Source organism: Pseudomyrmex gracilis, unplaced genomic scaffold, assembly GCF_002006095.1.
Source record: "Pseudomyrmex gracilis isolate BER0280 unplaced genomic scaffold, ASM200609v1 scaffold_548, whole genome shotgun sequence".
NCBI lineage: Eukaryota > Metazoa > Arthropoda > Insecta > Hymenoptera > Formicidae > Pseudomyrmex > Pseudomyrmex gracilis.
The window spans coordinates 1-17,797 of record NW_018021132.1 but is presented as its reverse complement, the minus strand read 5'-3'; the positions used below and the strand labels follow the sequence as shown (position 1 = coordinate 17,797).

The 17,797-nt window shown below is 35.6% G+C and overlaps 5 protein-coding genes across 11 annotated transcripts; 2 read left to right on the top strand and 3 right to left on the bottom strand.

Annotated features, from left to right (window-relative positions):
• Positions 1 to 50: 50 nt before the first annotated feature.
• Positions 51 to 1,039, top strand: LOC109861040. The gene has a single exon (XM_020440525.1). It carries the CDS (start codon positions 201 to 203, stop codon positions 1,017 to 1,019), a length of 819 nt encoding a protein of 272 aa, XP_020296114.1. The 5' UTR covers positions 51 to 200; the 3' UTR covers positions 1,020 to 1,039.
• On the bottom strand, positions 865 to 4,921 carry LOC109861038 (sec1 family domain-containing protein 2-like). 6 transcript variants are annotated; one of them, XM_020440519.1, is made up of 12 exons: positions 4,469 to 4,582; positions 4,120 to 4,376; positions 3,874 to 4,038; positions 3,335 to 3,619; positions 3,048 to 3,233; positions 2,647 to 2,916; positions 2,437 to 2,565; positions 2,102 to 2,351; positions 1,687 to 1,795; positions 1,389 to 1,535; positions 1,036 to 1,285; positions 865 to 954 (listed from the first exon to the last, which is right to left on the bottom strand). In XM_020440519.1, exons 1-11 carry the CDS (start codon positions 4,470 to 4,472, stop codon positions 1,072 to 1,074), a joined length of 2,016 nt encoding a protein of 671 aa, XP_020296108.1. In that variant the 5' UTR covers positions 4,473 to 4,582; the 3' UTR covers positions 865 to 954; positions 1,036 to 1,071. The 6 variants fall into 6 exon arrangements, with proteins under 6 accessions (XP_020296108.1, XP_020296106.1, XP_020296112.1 ...); XM_020440517.1 differs by having other exon boundaries at positions 868 to 954; positions 1,032 to 1,285; XM_020440523.1 differs by lacking the exons at positions 865 to 954; positions 4,469 to 4,582 and adding an exon at positions 4,838 to 4,921 and having other exon boundaries at positions 973 to 1,285.
• Positions 4,922 to 4,963: 42 nt separating this feature from the next.
• Positions 4,964 to 6,581, top strand: LOC109861039 (vacuolar protein sorting-associated protein VTA1 homolog). The gene is made up of 4 exons (XM_020440524.1): positions 4,964 to 5,420; positions 5,496 to 5,930; positions 6,003 to 6,149; positions 6,255 to 6,581. The coding sequence occupies exons 1-4, from the start codon at positions 5,306 to 5,308 to the stop codon at positions 6,404 to 6,406; spliced, it is 849 nt and encodes a 282-aa protein (XP_020296113.1). The 5' UTR covers positions 4,964 to 5,305; the 3' UTR covers positions 6,407 to 6,581.
• A 671-nt stretch (positions 6,582 to 7,252) lies between these two features.
• Positions 7,253 to 11,374, bottom strand: LOC109861041 (transmembrane protein 35A). The gene is made up of 4 exons (XM_020440526.1): positions 10,881 to 11,374; positions 9,081 to 9,219; positions 8,641 to 8,747; positions 7,253 to 8,539 (listed from the first exon to the last, which is right to left on the bottom strand). Exons 1-4 carry the CDS (start codon positions 10,989 to 10,991, stop codon positions 8,426 to 8,428), a joined length of 471 nt encoding a protein of 156 aa, XP_020296115.1. The 5' UTR covers positions 10,992 to 11,374; the 3' UTR covers positions 7,253 to 8,425.
• Positions 11,375 to 11,897: 523 nt separating this feature from the next.
• Positions 11,898 to 15,782, bottom strand: LOC109861037 (peptidyl-prolyl cis-trans isomerase G-like). 2 transcript variants are annotated; one of them, XM_020440515.1, is made up of 4 exons: positions 15,526 to 15,782; positions 14,903 to 15,075; positions 14,409 to 14,827; positions 11,898 to 14,278 (listed from the first exon to the last, which is right to left on the bottom strand). In XM_020440515.1, the coding sequence occupies exons 1-4, from the start codon at positions 15,595 to 15,597 to the stop codon at positions 12,054 to 12,056; spliced, it is 2,889 nt and encodes a 962-aa protein (XP_020296104.1). In that variant the 5' UTR covers positions 15,598 to 15,782; the 3' UTR covers positions 11,898 to 12,053. The 2 variants fall into 2 exon arrangements, with proteins under 2 accessions (XP_020296104.1, XP_020296105.1); XM_020440516.1 differs by lacking the exon at positions 14,903 to 15,075.
• Between the last annotated feature and the right edge of the window lie 2,015 nt (positions 15,783 to 17,797).

Here is a 17,797-nt window from a genome sequence, read left to right as displayed (position 1 = left end):
TGTAGCGCGCACGCGTGAACAGCGCGCGCAGATTGTGTACATACTCGCTTCTTATCACGAGGTAGTCTCGTCGGAGTTGGCTCACAAGGTTCGATTCGATCTTCCCGCGTGTTTTGTGAAAGAAAGATGAAGACAAAATCGATCGCGTAATCGTCGCGGCGGCAACGAGACCGAGTAATGCCGCGCGAATCATCGATAACATGCAGTTTCACTCCGAAGGCGGTCTAGAGTTGTTATCGAGATTCAGCGAGAAATCGCGTTCGATCAACATCGACGAGTACCTGTTTTCCGGCGCCGTCGACAATCGAAGCATCATCGAAATCGTCGGGACTCCGTTCACCGGGAAGAGTCTGTTGTATCGATTCATAGCGAAGTGCATATTGCCCGCGCAGTACAAGAAGATCAAGATCGACGGATGCGACGCCTCCGCGATACTGATCGACACCGGTCATACTCAGATAAGCAAAGTGGCCGAACTCATGACCTCCATGATATGCAGCGCGTGCGAAACTGCCGGCGCGCGATTGCCGGATGAAAAAGTCGATCTCATTGTGACCAAGTCTCTGGAGAATCTGACGGTCATTAGTTGCTGCGACAACACGCAGTTCCAGCTGACGCTCCATACGCTGGAAGATGAACTTCTCAGTAACGGGAGGGTTGCCGCGTTGTTAGCCATAGATAATATACTGGCGTACTACTGGAGGGAGAGAAGAGAAAAGAATACAAATTTCAGTATGGATTGGTACACAAAAAGCCTCATCACACTCATTCGTGCTAGAACTTCTCAGTTTAATATTGTCACAGTTTACACCAGATGGGACAAGTGGGAGAATTGTGTGTCCGAACATGGAGCACAGACAAGACACAGTTGTCCTTTAGAACAAACAAGTATAGATTATAGAATACAGTTCCGTAATGAAAGTGTACCTCAGAAATTTATTGCACATGTACAATCTGCAAATGAAACAAAACAGGTTCAGTGTATAATTTCTGATTCAGGTATAAAGTGGATTTCTTAAAGTGCTGCTTACATACAAACATTTAGTTCCAAAGAGAAATCACAGACAATTTTTAATAACAATCATCATCTAACAGAAGATACTTGAATGTTATGTCGGTTGGCTTTAAAAATATTGAACTTGTTATTGTTACTTTGCATTTTGGATTAAATAACGATATGATTTCTCTGGCTTCTCTCACTTCTTCTGCTGTTATGCCTCCAACAACATAAACAATGATCCATGAATTGTCACATGGATGAGGTATTGCTTTTTCTTTGAACAAACTGTTGGAAACACATGTAAACATTAAATTAGTTTTCTTTAAAATTTCACTGGAAAAAAAAGAAACGAAATTATTAGCTCGTGCACTTAATGCGCTCAGCTTACTTCAATTTAGACGAAATAAATGAAGATGAACTGTGATGTAAATCGGAGAGCTCAGGTCTGTCCGGGTGAAGCACGTCTGTTAGCAATTGTTGCAAGATACCAATACGTCGAACAATCTCTTGAGAACTCGATTTGGATATCAAAGAACTGTAAATAATGTAAATAAAAAGGTAAACATTTTTTCTCCGATCACACACGTAAATATAGAAAATTATGATTCACAGCCATCTTACTTTACAGCGAACTTATTGATTACATAAAAACTTTGTGTATAAACTAAAAATAACCATAGTCTTACCTGTAATCTTGTAGAGAATTACGTTGCTGTGCTATTGTGTGCAATCTCTTCATGATGACTTTTGCGTGATTTACAATCTTTTCCTTATCTAATGTTTGATCGTTCTTGCCTATTATATTGAGCGATCGTTGTTTATTTTTTGAGTTAATATTTTGATGAAATTAATTTTAGAATGCAATTCTTAAATAAGAGTAAATTTATATGTTCTAATCACATACAACTGATTTATATTTGTCAATTCTACTTATATTATATAACTAATTTAATACGTTAGTCTTCGCTGTATATTTAGCAGCAAATCCAATGTTTATCACAAACAACATAAGAAACTAAATAAAATGTTGCTTTATTTTTTTAAACAGATTATTATGTTCACATTCGTATATATTTCGCAGTATAACAATTTGCAACATACCTTTACGTGTTAATTTGTTTATATACGTTTGATACTTCGATAAATCCATGTAGAGATTTTCATGAAAATCATTGGCTAATGATATATTGTCTTCCAATAAAGCGTCGGCGATGGCATCGATCAACTGTTGTTCTTGTTCGAAAGAGAACACTATTTCAGTCCCGGCAAGCGCGTAGATATGCACCAAAAGTGTGAATATATTGTCCGTATCTAGGCCTCGCTTGTTCCGCGTTCTTATTATAGTACTGAGCTGAAAAACATCGAAATCAAATTCTAATTATTTCCTTTTAAAACTACGCAAACAAGAATTATAAGAAAATGTGACACACACATACTTGTCCGAGCACACTCGTAGAGTAACGACTTACAGCTACATTTTGCAAAACTAGTTTCTCGAGACTGATCAGTAACTCTAATTGTGACATTTTTTTCGACGTTAAAGCCTGTATAATTCCCAATACTATCTGTAAAAGAAAGCCATACATACGGAACGGAAAGTCTATTATAGAACAATTAAGTTTCATTATAGAACAGTAAGAACATACTTGAAGTTTATTGCTCGATTCCAATATGGTATGAAGATCATGCACCTCTTTGAATTTATTTACAAGTTTCTCCAAACTGTGAGCTGAAATTCTCGTCGCCGGCTTCAATTTTAAGCTATCTTTCAGTTTCGATTTCTCTTTCGTTGAAAGTATATCGACGAGCATATCGTTCAAAGTGGTCAACACATCTTTCTGATTTTTTGTAATCAATGTATTTATTAAGGTTCTGTTACTGGCCAGACATCCTGGTATCTTTTCAGAATCTGAATCCTTGAAAAGTAAAGCTTCTCATTTAATGATGGCGTTTCCCTACATTTGTTTTTTTTTTTTTTTTTTTTTTTTTTNTATTTACACGGCATGTATTACACATGTTACATATATTCTTAGCTATTAAAAATTACCTGCAGATTCTGAAATAAGGGAGACATATCTATCGCGACGTCGTTGTGGTGATCGGGTAAAGGAGGCAAAGTACAAAGTATCCTAGATAGTAACGATTCGGTATTGTTGCTAGTAGGAGTGCAAAGGTCCAACACTCTATCGACGAAGATTAAAGATACTCCTTTCTTTTTGGGACTCATTACATTCTGACGCACATGAGATTCAAATGAGACATTTATCATCTTTACTTTATCACATTATTTACTTGCAAACATTGTTCTTTAATTCTGTGCTAAGACACACTTACATTTCTGCGATCAATGGCTGCCGGTAACATCTCTAGCATATCAGCGATATATTTGCTGACTTCGCCCATAAAATAAATATCCTCTTTCACGTTTAGGCGAAAGAACAATTCGTTTAATAAATTTACAAACGTTTCAATTTTATCCTTGAGATTATTTATAGTTTCTTTACTTGTTGTCGTGAGATACATATCAGTTAATGATGGAACAATTTCAGCAAACGATGGGATCAGAAATAAATCACTGTCAATTGGGTTAAGGAAAATTGAATGTGGGAATATTTTCACCTAGAGATAAATAATGAAAATGTTAATAAATTATAATGAACTTGATCCTCTTTTACGATGAAAGAAAACTGGTACAAATGAGCATAGTCTTTCTACTCACTTCCTGAATAAAAAAAAAAATAATGTTCAGTTTTTGATTCCTTAAAGTATACAGAATAATGCTGTGTGAAAAAAAATTTCCCTTTTCTGCAAGTTTTAGAATATGCTCATTTTAAACATTATTCTTCGATCATATAAACAAAAACGATATCAACCTTTTCTCTGTTATAATCCTGTATTTCCGGAATACCCGGACAGGCAATCGTAATATGTTCAAATGCATTTTTCAGTGTTATTGTTGTAAGTATCGTTTCAATCTCACATCTATCAATACTGGCTGAAATGATAATTGCCTTTTTGCAGTTCTTTACTTCGATATTCTATAACAAAAAGTGATTTATTAAGAAAGTAATTCATCTTTTTTTCCTATGAGACAAGTCTTGCTTTTGTTAATCACATACTTCAGAAAATTCAGAAGACAATTGATAAACTGCAATTGCTCCGGCATTCTTAAAGAACGAGTATACCTTGCCACCAGTATACCAATGCAAACACTCAATCATCAAGCTGTCTATGTAAACTACGCATTCTTCTTCTTGTACAAGTTCAGCAATTTCATGCCATTCATCAGTAAGAAATTGTTCCATGTCATTAATACCTTCCATTGTTGACTGCATATACTTCTGCACAATCTCAACACAATAGAAATAATTCAGTCCTGAAAACAAAAGCAACATAAAGAGACTAAGAATAAAAGAAATAATTTTTAAATTTTATTAGGTTTCTATTTAACTATTGAATATAACATACGCATACAAATAGTATCAAGACAATACTATTTTCATAGAAAATTAAATTTTCTAACACAACATGTTAAATGTACTTTATGTCGTTCGCGTGTTTGTTACAGTACAACGAATTAATTAAGTTTTTAATTACATTATTTGTTTTTATTTACATATGTTCACGCATGTACGTGATAGATGTCGAAATGATCACGTCACAGCGAGTGAACACTAGGTTTTCCATTAACGTTTACCAGAGAGAGCAGCTGTCGCATTATATTTTTTTTTGTATACTATGATATTTTCTTACAATTCTCGTGACCCGCTGGTTTTTCAGCGCGATACATCCACGAAAAAGTAAATGTAGGGACTACACAGCATGACATTCACTTACAGAAATAAACAATGATCACGCATCAACTCTACGTGTCATTCGGTTCGAATCCGTGCTACATTTACTTTACCACTGTCGATATGGCGTAGACGCTCCCCGGTCCCGCTTTCAAGCGCCGCGATGTCCAGGTTTATGTTTCTCTGATGCGCATATCAATTTATATATGTACTTATTGCACCTTATTATCTGTTTACACGTAATACGAAGAAGTGTCCGCAATCGACGAGCAAATTTTGAACGAATGTGATCGATATCCCCGAAGAGATATTGCGATAGGATTTTTGTCTTTTTGTCGAGCGTCTCAAGATTTTATTACGAACATAGGTTGAGCAATTAGTCTTTGCGTGTCAATATAATATAAACTAATAAACAACACAGATATACCACTCGTTGAGGAGAGAGGAGCAGTTTGTACTCTAAAAAATTGCTTTTTTGAAAGAGTTGTATTTTTGACATTTTTTCGTCCTAATGGCACTCGCAGGACCCGATTTACCGCCAACTCCTCTTACTATGAAAAATATTCAACAATATTTGACAATTGCGTCAAAACATGACCAGCGAGATAGTGTTGTCAGTTACTGGTGTATGTATAAAAAAATTGTCAAAATTTGGTTTGTTTTTTTGTCTTGCATAGCATTTGTACTTGATTTGTATACAGGTCGCCTTTACGCCCTTCAAACTGGATTAAAGCTAACAACCAAAACGCAAGAAGAAACGAATTTTTTACTGAAATTAATGGACTGGTTGGAAGCGACAAAGAAAGCGCTACACGATAACGAAGCTATCACTAATGATGTGGCTGCTCAAGCACACTTGGAGAATTGGGCCTTAAAACTGTTTTTATATGCTGATAAGAATGATAGAGCTGCAAACTTTTCTAAGAACGTAGTGCAAAGTTTTTATACTGCTCAGGTATTGTACGATGTGTTAACACTCTTTGGAGAACTAAGCGTAGAAGCTGCACAGAATCGCAAGTATGCGCAATGGAAAGCAGCTTATATTCACAATTGTTTGGCAACTGGAGAGACTCCAGTGCCAGGACCGATGAAAGAAGATGATGAGAATGAACCAGATGAAGCATCAAATAATTTTGGTAAAAAGAGATGTATATATTTTTAATTTTTTAAAACGATCAGATTATAAAAAAAACAAATTTGTTTGTTAGATGACAATTCGGAAACAAACAAAGCACATTCTATTGACAGTCCCAAGGATGAGGAATCACAAAACATTCCACTTGTTCCTTCAAATCCACCAGTTTTAAGAACACAGTCACATGATTCCCAAGATGATACTTCGTATAAGACAGAAGGTAAGTTTTGTGGTGAATGTTATGTGGTTTTAATTAAAAAACAAAAAACATCTGAATTACCAAGTCAGATGTGAGTAATTGATTTGATTTCTGACAATCTTACAGGTGGTGCTAATTTATCGATTGAACAAATTGGCAAGGCTCAAAAGTTCATCAAGTGGGCGGGTAGTGCACTAGATTATGACGACGTACCGACTTCTATAATGAACCTTCAGAAAGCTTTACATCTTTTGACTACGGGACAAGAACTCGCGTAGATCCTTGAAACAAGTTAACATGTTCAGTAACACAGCTTATTTGCAAATGATTGTGCTAGATACATTATCTGTTTCACATGGCCAGTAAAATACTTTTATTAATATTCACACAAAGCTTTTGTAAATTGTGACTAAGAACAGTAGGAAAGAATGAGAAAATAATGGATAGAAAAAACAGGATTTGTGTATTAGTATTTATATTGGATTATTGCCTGTTTCTAAGTAGTCACTAAAACAAATCAACTGAGACTTTTTACAATGCTAGTGACATTGATTTCAAGAATTATAAAGTTCTTGAATGAAATACAAATTGTTCTATTTTTTAAAGTTACGAGACTATTTTTAGATTACAACTGTTCCATATTGCAGTCATTGCTATTTGAGGTCATGTATAAAGTTGACAATTTCTTGTTTTTCTTGTACATAATAATTTTACATACAGTCATATTTTATACACACGCATACATGCTTAAAACGCGTGAAAAGATTAATAAATATAATAAATAATTAATTATAAAAACATGGACTTTTTTTTGTGTGGCTTGTCAGCTCCGATCATCCATCTTATACGCCCGTCTGCAAATATAAAAGCACGTATATAAATATTAATCTTTTCTCGACAATTTTCAATGTCTGTTGAATAAGACAATTCTGATTTAAACAGATTTATTATTTTACCTTTTCATCTCGCAGATATCCTGGTAGATTCGCACATGTCACGTTCTCCTGTTAGAATCAGTTCATCAGTGCGAATTGGTGAAACTGGCTCGTAAAGACGTAACTGTATGGGTGTGTCAATGATACAATCGGAGGAAAGTTTATTACATTCTAACAGTTTTATTCGCATTTTTTTTTTTTTTTTTTTATCAAATTGTTCGATCATACTCGTTCGCCGCACAGAGTTTTATGAAATAAATTACGCGCACTAGAACGCACGTGCCTTAATTATACTAAGAGATGTTTCTTATATGTTCATACGCGCAACACACTCACGCGGTGTATAAGGATACGTTACATTCATTCAAATGGCAGTTAGTGCCTCGTGCTTAAGCTAGTAAAACATATTAATTGCATCGATATCGATAATTGGTGTTTTGTCAGCGTCTAATTAAATTTTCTCTCTCTCTCTGTTTACGTCACAACCGATTCGTTTACAGTTCATTATCGTCATACTTGTTTATTGCTGCTGTTTACATGAGAAATTTATAGACACATTACACACTACACTTCCAGTTTGTCCATTTGTTATTGCAGTTACAAATATTTTATATATTTTTATATATGTTATTTATAATTAATTGTTTACATTCTCATAACATGTACCGATCTTTATACTATTCTATATATAATATTCCGCTTGTCAGAACATCTAAATAAAGACTGTGTTTCAAACAATTCATTGCCAGTATTGAAAATTTATGTAATTCACGTTAAAAATCATATTAGACATTTTTAATTACTGGCAGTGAATTTTGAAACGTAGTCATAATCGATAAAAACGGAGTTATATGACAATTGTTTATCCTCTTTCCTACAGTTAGTGTTCTAACTGTAATGTAAATAGAGAGAGATGTGTTTCTTCAACCATGATCTTAGAATGACAACCGATATTGATGCAATATCGTATCTTTAATGGATCGATGGTGCTGCGGAATAGAAAAACACACACTGTCGGTGATTAACGAAATCGCGTTTCGATTATGTAAAGAATTGTTGTTACAATTATATTTTCTATTTGTATTCGGGAGAAAAGCTATCTCTATGTATGTGCTTTGTATGAAAACCAACCAACGGTCCCGCGTTTCACGGCAGAAAGCGTTACACGTTTCAAGGGGAGAAAGAAATAGAGAGAAAGAGAAAGATAGAGAGTTAAGATGAGAAAGGGGAAAAAGAAAACATTTAAAATAAATAAATAAACTTTTATATCTCGGAATCAATATTCCAAACAATAAAATTTGTGTGTGGAATCGAAGTGGGTTAAGGCGCGGAAAGGAGTATGATCTTCAATCATAATCCCGCTCAGTCTTGCTTCTTAGCTTTGTCATCGACGCCATTTGCCGTCACCAACCATGCCTCTGCTCGTCTCTCCTGCCAGTCGATCGCCAGTCGCCCGATCAGCATGAAGAGAAATACCTAAAATGGATTCGTATACATAGAATTACAATAAAACCAGCCAGTTTGCAGATCACAAAACTGGCAACAACGAGCAACGCGCAAGCAGAGATTACACTCACCAATGCCGGAGCGATTCTCTCGAACTTGTCGTGGATCATATAGTGAGAGTACACGGCCATCATCATCAACACGAGCAACACCATGTTTGAATAAGTTTTAACTTTCTCTGAAAGCAATTCACACAGAAATGATCCAATCAGTTCATCAGTTTTATTAACAATTAGGATAATAAAATTGGACAAATAAAGATTTGCTCGCAGCAAAAACGCGAAAGTATAATACAAAAATAAAACTCTGCATGTACGTGTTCTTGTTGAATTTCATGTTCTGTGTAATCAAATATTCGCAGGCCGAGAGAGAGATTTATGCGCGTGATGCGCAACGAAAAAATATTTCGTGTGAACATTGATGCGCGAGATGGAACATCGATATAAGATGGAAGGGACTGTGTGTGTGTTGTCGCGTTTTGGGATCGTATAGTTTAATTCTTTGCACCTACTACTTGGAACAACTGCCAAGGCGAGACCGCAGACAATCTCGAGAATGCCGACGATTCTGCGATACCACTTGCTGGGCACCTTAAACTCAAGCACGCCCGAGAGCGGGAACACTTTTGCGTATTTTACATAGTCTTTTCTCTGAAAAAAAAGAAAAAACAAACGGTAAAAGTCGTTAGCTCTTTCGAAAGCGTTACCTGCTCCGATTTATCTCTAATTTCTCATACATGTATATGCGTATATTTAAAAAACTGTGTCTAAAGAAAATTCTAACTCTAGGCTTGTTAGATAAATTTTTCTTTCTGTTGTCTCATCGAAAGTGTTCAATGACAATTTGCGCGAAATATATATATATATATATTTTTTTTTTTTTCAAACGCGTGTAAATTAATACACACATACTAATTCGAACTGAATTGAATTCGAAAATTCATATCGGATGTTTAATTTGCATTTCGTATACGTAAACTTCTTTTATTTCTTTATTTGTTTTTTTGTGAAATTTAAAGTATCTTTCTTGCAATGAGCTTTTTAAACTTCACAATAAAAGAGGAATAAACGGGTTATTTATTATTTATACGTGAGATGCAAATTGAACATTCTCGATATGAAGTTTCAAATTGAATTCAGTTCGAATTATTGTGTGTATTAATTTACACTTAAAAAATATATATATATCTATTGTTTGACTATTAAGATTATTTCTTGATTAATTTAATAAAGACAGCTCTCCTCTCTTTTTATGAATATTTATAAAAAATATTGAAAAACAATATATATATATATATATACCTTTTAAAAGTCTATTGATTTTTTGAGAGACAACATTTGCGACAACATATGTATTTATCACATAGTACGTACATAGTATTTACATGACAGTGAATTAAGTAATCGAGATACAGCGTTTTGGCAACCTCGTGGAAATCCGACGAAGGTCTCGAAGAAAACATGACACTTTTGCGCGCTCTCTCTCCCTCTGATGCGCGCGAAGTTATATAAATATCATTCGCGAACAAGTTAGCGAGTTTACTGGCGGTCGACCAAGCGATCTGCACAGGTTTAACTTAATATCACTTTCGTTTGGCATCATCGAACAAAACCGAAATAGCAGAGAACTACATACCAAGCGCGCATTTTTACGTCAGGATTTGATATTAAAATTCACACATACGTGCGTGTCTGTTATGCAAATTTATTTCGTTCTGAAATTTATTTTATTCGCAAAACGCACTTAAAAAAAAAAAAAAAAAAGAAAACGAGAAGTGATAAACACAAATGTAAACCACCGTAATTTGCAAGTGAAAGATTTTGCACGCTTTCTTACTGATGATGCGAACGAGAGAAGAGGTTTCTTTGAAAGAGATGACGTTCCACATATATATCGCGATTTGTTCGTCAACGGATAGCCAAGAAAAAATAAGACGAACACGTGGCTACAATAAACAAAGCGAGGATTAACACACAAGCGAACTTTATCTATACATAATAATATTACATAACACAACAGATTGTTAGACGATCGTGTATACGACGCGTTCAACAACGATTTTGGTCACACTTCGACGTTCCCGTAAAATTACATAAGCGGAAGTCGCACAAAATTTGATTTTCATTTTATTTACTTACGAGATATATAAGTAAACCCGCGCGCGCGGGTTGTCTTTGACAAAACACAAATATTTTACCAATCAATCAAAATCGCATCATCGCAGCATCAGCTCTATGCAGCCAGCTCGTCTCTCTGTATCTTCTCAACAAACGGTCTCGTCGGAATGTATCTTTTTTACTGGGAGACTCACCAGATCCCTGTGCAGGTCCTTGCTGATGTAGGACGTGAGCTTCAAAGTGCCAGCGAAAAGGAAGAACAAACCGAGAAGCACCGAAAGCGATTTAACCACTACAGAACCCATTTTGACGCGGAGTTTACGGAACTCGGTGAGAGTGCCGCCAATCGATTGCCGGAAGCGAAGGCGACGCGGACCGTCGCGATTAATCACAGAGAGATCCCGTCACCCGTATAAAATTGCACCACCACCCCAGGTGTGGAAAACGTCGTTCACGAGCGCATACTCGCGCGGATAACGCGAGCTGAAACGGACGTTCCCCGGACGTTACAGGACGGCTGCGACAGCAACGAGGATGACGGTGGCAACGTCCATGACGCAGGTCATTCCGACGACGTCCTCTGTATGCAGCTGGGAAACAAACGGGTTGGTAAGAACGAAGAGCGACGCGGCGCACAGAGAGACGTCCCTGATGACGTCAACGCGCGCGTCGCGACATCGTCACCGGCTATTTTCTGATCGATACCGCGCCTCTTAGCCGCGCTTCTCTTCCTCGCTAATCGATTACACCTCTAAGATGCACTCGCTCCGTTACGATTTGCCAGGCGCGCCTGGTTACCCTGTGTAAAACTCAACGAGCGGATTAATTCTTTTATCTCTATTAGTATTTTTTATAATATAATGCAGAGTGAATTAAGTTCGAATGAAGAAACAAAATTGTTTTTCTTTTTTTTGCATTCAAGTCGAGATTTTTATTAAAAAAAAAAATCACAATATAGAATATAATAATTCAGAGATGCGAAAAACTACATAAAGCATCTAAAAAATATAAATCTTCGATAAAATTTAATTCGGTTTAAAAATTTGTGTCAAGCTACACTGAAAAAATATCACGCGTTTTTATTTTTTCAGAGTTATGTTCATTAAATTGATTATAATATTTCCTACGCGTATTGTCATTCAAAATATTAAAAAAAAAAACACCGTTGTTAAATTGTTAAGATGAGAAACAATATAACACGCGAAAGTATCTCGAGAGAATCGCATCGTGCAGTTTTAATGGATGTCGCTTGTAGGCGAAACAAATTTACTTTTTTTGTTCAAATTCTGTACAAATATTCTGTACATTGTACGATTATTTACAATAAAACAACAACAATTTTATCGGCGTTTAAAGCCGATTATTATTTACATTATCACTTTAGACGAGCGCGAAGCTTTGCAGGCGCGTGGTTTCAATGCGCTTTCGCTAGACTCGTTCACGACAGGAGACGTTTTCTCTACCGTCGTGTTCTTCAAGATGGTCATAGAAGCGTTATTGTCGCTCAGTGTCACGGCTCTTCGTCGACGCGAAATTATCACTCCTGTACTTTGCTGATCCTTCTTGCTCTTTGTTACAGACAAGCTTGTTTTCTTGACACCGTTCGATCGAACGTTAACCGTTTCTTTCGCCGCGTTGGTTTTCTTCACTGTTGTTTCCGAAGTGTCATTATTACATTCCGTTCTCACGGAGGATGTCTGTTGGACCGAAGGTACATTGTGATCGAACGTCACAGAATTCTGAACGTAATTGTGATCGCGGAGGCACGAATGGCTCATTTCGATGTTGCTTTTATCCTCCGATGTTCGATGGCACACGTCGCTTTCCGTTGACCCTTGATTCTTATCTTTATCAAGCGCCGTGATTTGATCCGCGATTTCAGTTGTACAACTCGTTACTTCTTTAACATCGAGTTTGTGAATACGATCGTCATCAAACTCATTCGTTTCTTTCTTTTTATCAATGTTTTTACGAACGAGATTATGAATTTCTTCAGTCTCGTTAACACTTTCCGTATTGGAATTGCTCACATCTTTGTTTTCATCGGCGAGTTTGGCAACAACAGAGCTCGGTGATTTTTCATCAACGCAAGGTCTACATGCGTCATCGTCAATATTTTTATCGCACACCCGTTCCGACGCAACAACTTCGACATGGTGAGCGGTGGAATCCGAGTTTAAATCTTTATCGATGTAAATTTTGCACACGTCATTCTCGCAACTCTGCGTTTGGAGAAGCACCGCGTTAGTTTCGATGGGAGAACACGATCGCGTCGTTTCCGCGCAATCTTTCGCGAACAAAAGACGCGACGCTGCTTCATCTTGCTTTATATCCGCCGCTTTTTCTACCTGCTCGGTATTGATTGCGTTATTTTCAAAACCAATCGCTGTTTCGCGTATAGACACAGGAAGGTTTTCTTCTATTTTATCTCCAATTGAGATAACAATTTCTACATTATTTTTCTTCGCTGAAGAAAAATCCTCGCTGGTTCGGTTTGTCGAGTCACTGTTCTTCTCAGGACTATTTAAAATTTCACCTTCTTCCAGATTCGAGTTGTTCTCTGCGGTGTACTTTGTAGTATCCTCTATCGATTCTGCGGCTTTGGTATCCGACTCGTTATTCGCTCCTTGTTGTTCAGAATCCTCTGCAACTGCTCTACCGGGAGACGATCGCAAGTCAATTTTTGTCGCAGTCAATTTTGTCTTGCTATTCCTATCCAACCTTTTATTGTCCGAAGCATTTTCTCCCGCAACTTTTGTATCTCTTCGTGTTCTGCGACTTTCATACGTCTTCCTGTCTCTGTACGAACTACCGCTTTCTCTGTCCTCGACGTCGCTTGCTGAAGTTTTGAGTTTATTCCGCAAATCACGTTCTCCACTACCGCACCTTCTGTTGCTTCTTTCATTTTCCTTGATGTCGTGAATTCTCTTTACTCTGTCGCTTTTGTGTTGGACATCGTCGTATTTGCTGTCTTTGTAATCATTGTATTTTCTGTTCTTATAATTATCGTATTTGCTGTATCTATAATCATCGTATCTGCTGTCTCTATACGATTTTTTCGATCTTTCCTGGGAGCGATGTTTGCTGGAAGTTTCGTAATCACTCCTGCTCCTTGAGCGACTCCTCTTGGGTGAGGTGTATCTGTAACCGTTCTTCTTGTAGCTGTTAGATCTTTCTGAAACGTGATTTGACGTAGAAGCTGTGCAAAAATTTTTCAAACTCTCCGTAAATCTCCTCCCGTTGTAATCTTTTACTGAATTACATTCCTCTCGTCTTTTCTGACTATGGTTTCTGATTATGGTTGCATCATCCCGATCATCTTTTACATCTTCGTGCTCAGAAACGATTTTACTTCTCGTACTGTATCGTTTTGATCTGACAGGATGTCCGATATCCGATCGGTAATCAAAGTCAACATTATTTTCCGTCTCGTATTCCGTAAGATCGTCCTTCAGATCGTAACGTGTAATACAATTATCAGTTTCACTGAACGCGGTCTTTTCTTTGTTATCGTCAAGCTTCAAACGTTTAGTTTCGCGCATATTGTCGTCTGAATTCTTCCTCTTTTCTGAGTTTTTTTTACGTGAAGTTTCTAAAATAGTTTATACAATTACATAGTTTGTATTGTACAATTAAAAAAAGCTAGTTGTTTATATAATTTACAATTTTTATACTAAATATACTTAATTGTATTTAAAAAACCACAAATTTTTGTTTGTTACCTGAATTAGAATTTTGTGTAGTTACAGTCAATTCATTGTTTTTATTATTTACACCAGATTGAGATCCGTTCTCTTTATCACTTTCTATAACGTTTTCTTCAGACATATCTATTACACTCGGTTCTATGCTACACTTTGACAATGCCAATTGTTTTTTCTCCTCTTTTTCATTTTCCATAATTCTTTTTTGCAACCTTTCTCCAAATAATGTGAGTTTCTGATTACTGTGATCGTTATTTTGTTTTTTACTTTCATATCTGTCGTGATACAAGTCAGTTTGCTGTGGTTCACTTTCAAATTCATTGGAATAAGTTAAAGTAACATTTTCATAGTTTTGCTGCTGAGAATAAGACGATCTATGAGCAGAATGAACCAAGGATTCGTTCTTGATATTTCTTTTAAAAGTTACATCATCCAATCTGTAACAAAATTTATGATATGAGAAAGAAAAAAAGAAAGCATTAGTTTTTGCGTATTTTACAAACTATTCATACCTTTTCCTAAGATTTTCTATCATTTTGTCTTTTCGCGCTATTTCCAATTTTGCAGTTTTCAACAAGGAAGACAAATTACGCTCCAAAGTTTCATTACTTTTTTGAAGCTTTTCAAATTTACTCATCAACAAATCGAAGTTCTTCTTTATTTCTGTGCAATTGCAAGATTGGTCCTTCACAGAAAGTAAATGAAATAATAAATATTACAGAAAGTGGAATATTAAAGATTTATATTTTGTAAGAACAAAGATTTTTTTGTATGTGTGTACATGAAATATTACATTTAATTAGCACAATGTAAATTATAACCACAAAATGTAATTATTACAAAGTAATTTTAAATATTATTCTCTAATATATAACACAAATAATGTGAAATGTGTATAACAAGAAGCTTCAAACTACACTTATCTTACAGGTTATGTCAATATGTTACGTTAAAAACTTTTTACCACTAAGTTGAATCTTGCAATAATACAGATTTATATTAAAATATATCACATTGTGGGTAAATATATATAGATACTGTTTCTTGTGTACAAAACGATTTGTTTTTGCGTGCAAATCTTCACTCGCGATAGCACTCTAACCTAACCTAACATTATGTCATTAATAATTCTCACATTTTTGTTGTCAGAATCCTGTTTAGAATCAAAAGTCGGTAAATCTGCATAGATATCGATGTCATCCTCCATGTTTTCTAAATATTAATTGTCATCCCATATCAATCATTCTTGCATTCTCTCAAGTATGTATCATCTGTACATACATACACACGCATCCCAGAATCATGAAACTACACTACTCTGTAGTCTGTACACATAACCCTGGATCCTCATGCAGAGACTGGCGCTTTAGCACCAGCGCTCAAGCGCTGTTTCAACTGTTGAGCAAAGCTAATAAGAGCTGTCATTAGGTCTGTTTTTCTTGCATACACTTTATACACTTTAGTGTAAAGTGTACACTTTAGCGTTTTTCTTGCCGGAAGTGACGTTGAGTTACGTCATTACACGCTGTTCTTCTTGAAAGTGTAGTACACTTTAATGACGTAATTTACACGTTTTGTACACCTCCTTGAGAGGTGGTGTAAAGCTAGTGTAACGTTACAGCTTTAGTTTNTTTATGTTTTAAATGTCATTTTAGAACTCAGTTGGATGTGATGAGATGTTCATCAAGTGAAGTAATAGGTTATTGTATCAAATTTTACATATATATAATAAGATATATGTTAAAATATGTTAAATTCATTACAATACCATTCTTTCAATATGATATAAATTATAAATTCTTTAAATATAGTATTAAATTATATGTTAAATTATTAAAAATTATTTTGTTTGTGTAGTATTTTTGTGTGTTTTTTTTTTATTTTTTATTTTATTTTTTCTTTTCTTATCGGATGACAGATCAAACTCCAAAATATGACCAAGCAGTTCTGCATTTATTCTATTTATGTTACACTTGTAACAGTACAATTATTAACTTTTAAAAAACTAAATATTTTTTACTCTTTTTTACTTAAAAATGCTTAAAACTTAAAACAAGCAACACTATGCACAAATAACTGACTACGACTACGTTTACACGCACTGATAAAACCGTTTTAATAACACTGATATAACCGTTTTCATGAAACTAACCAATCATAAGTATTCCTGTAAAGAATGGAATGACTGTGATTGGCCAGTTTCATAACTNCGGTTGTTATTAAAACGGTTTTACCAGTGCGTGTAAACGTAGTCACTGTAGTACACTTTTGTTACACTCTGGCGTTTTTCTTGAAAAGCATACACTTTACACGATGTTTCCCCCACTTCCAAAAAGTGTAGTGTATTAAAAGTGTAAGGTGTACACTTTACACTTTTCGTGTATGCAAGTAAAACAAACCTAATCCTCATGACAGCTCCAATGCTTTAGCGCAGTTGACTCCCACTACCCGCTTTTCACCAATCAACGCTCGGTGTCACTGCGCCGGTGTCTGTATGAGGATCCAGCCTAAGCTTCTTGCACAATGGACGAAATAGCGATAGCGATAGAAATACCAAAAGACTTTTATGTAGACAATATTATTTATATACTTTAATCTTATGTAGATAAAATAATAGTATTTAATTAAAAGTATTTTATCTAAATTAATGTATGTAGATACTTTTATCTTATCTAGAAAAAGGAATAATATTTTAATAAAAATATCCTATGTAGATAAAAGTAGCTAGATACTATTATTTTAACTAGATACAATTATCTAGATACTTTTATTTTATTTCAATAAAAGTATCTCATATATAGGCTGCTTTCCTCTTAGGAGACACAGTCGACACAAGTCGACATAAAAGTCATTCTGTCTTTGTTCAGTATTCAGTGAGAAACAAAGAAAAGAATTCGCAATTTCGCAATGCGAACTCCTCATATGAAGGAGAATTCGCAATTCCCTCAAGTTTGCGAATTCCTTATATGAGGAAGAATTCGAAATTCCCACAAGTTTGCGAATTCCTCATATGAGGACGACTTCGCAATTCCCTCAAACTTGCGAATTCCTCATATGAGAAAAAATTCGCAATTCCCTCAAACTTGCGAATTCCTCATATAAAGGAGAATTCGCAATTTCCTCAAGTTTGCGAATTCCTCATATGAGAAAGAACTCGCAATTCCCTCAAATGAGAAAGAATTCGCAATTACCTCAAGTTTGCGAAGTCCTCATATGAGGGAGAATTCGCGATCCCCTCAAATTCGCGATCCCCTCATATGAGGAAGAATTCGCGATCCCCTCATATGAAAGAGAATTCGCGATCTCCTCAAATTCGCGATCCCCTCATATGATTGAAAATTCGCGATCCGCAAAAAATTCGCGATCTCCTCATATGATTGAAAATTCGCGATCCGCAAAAAATTCGC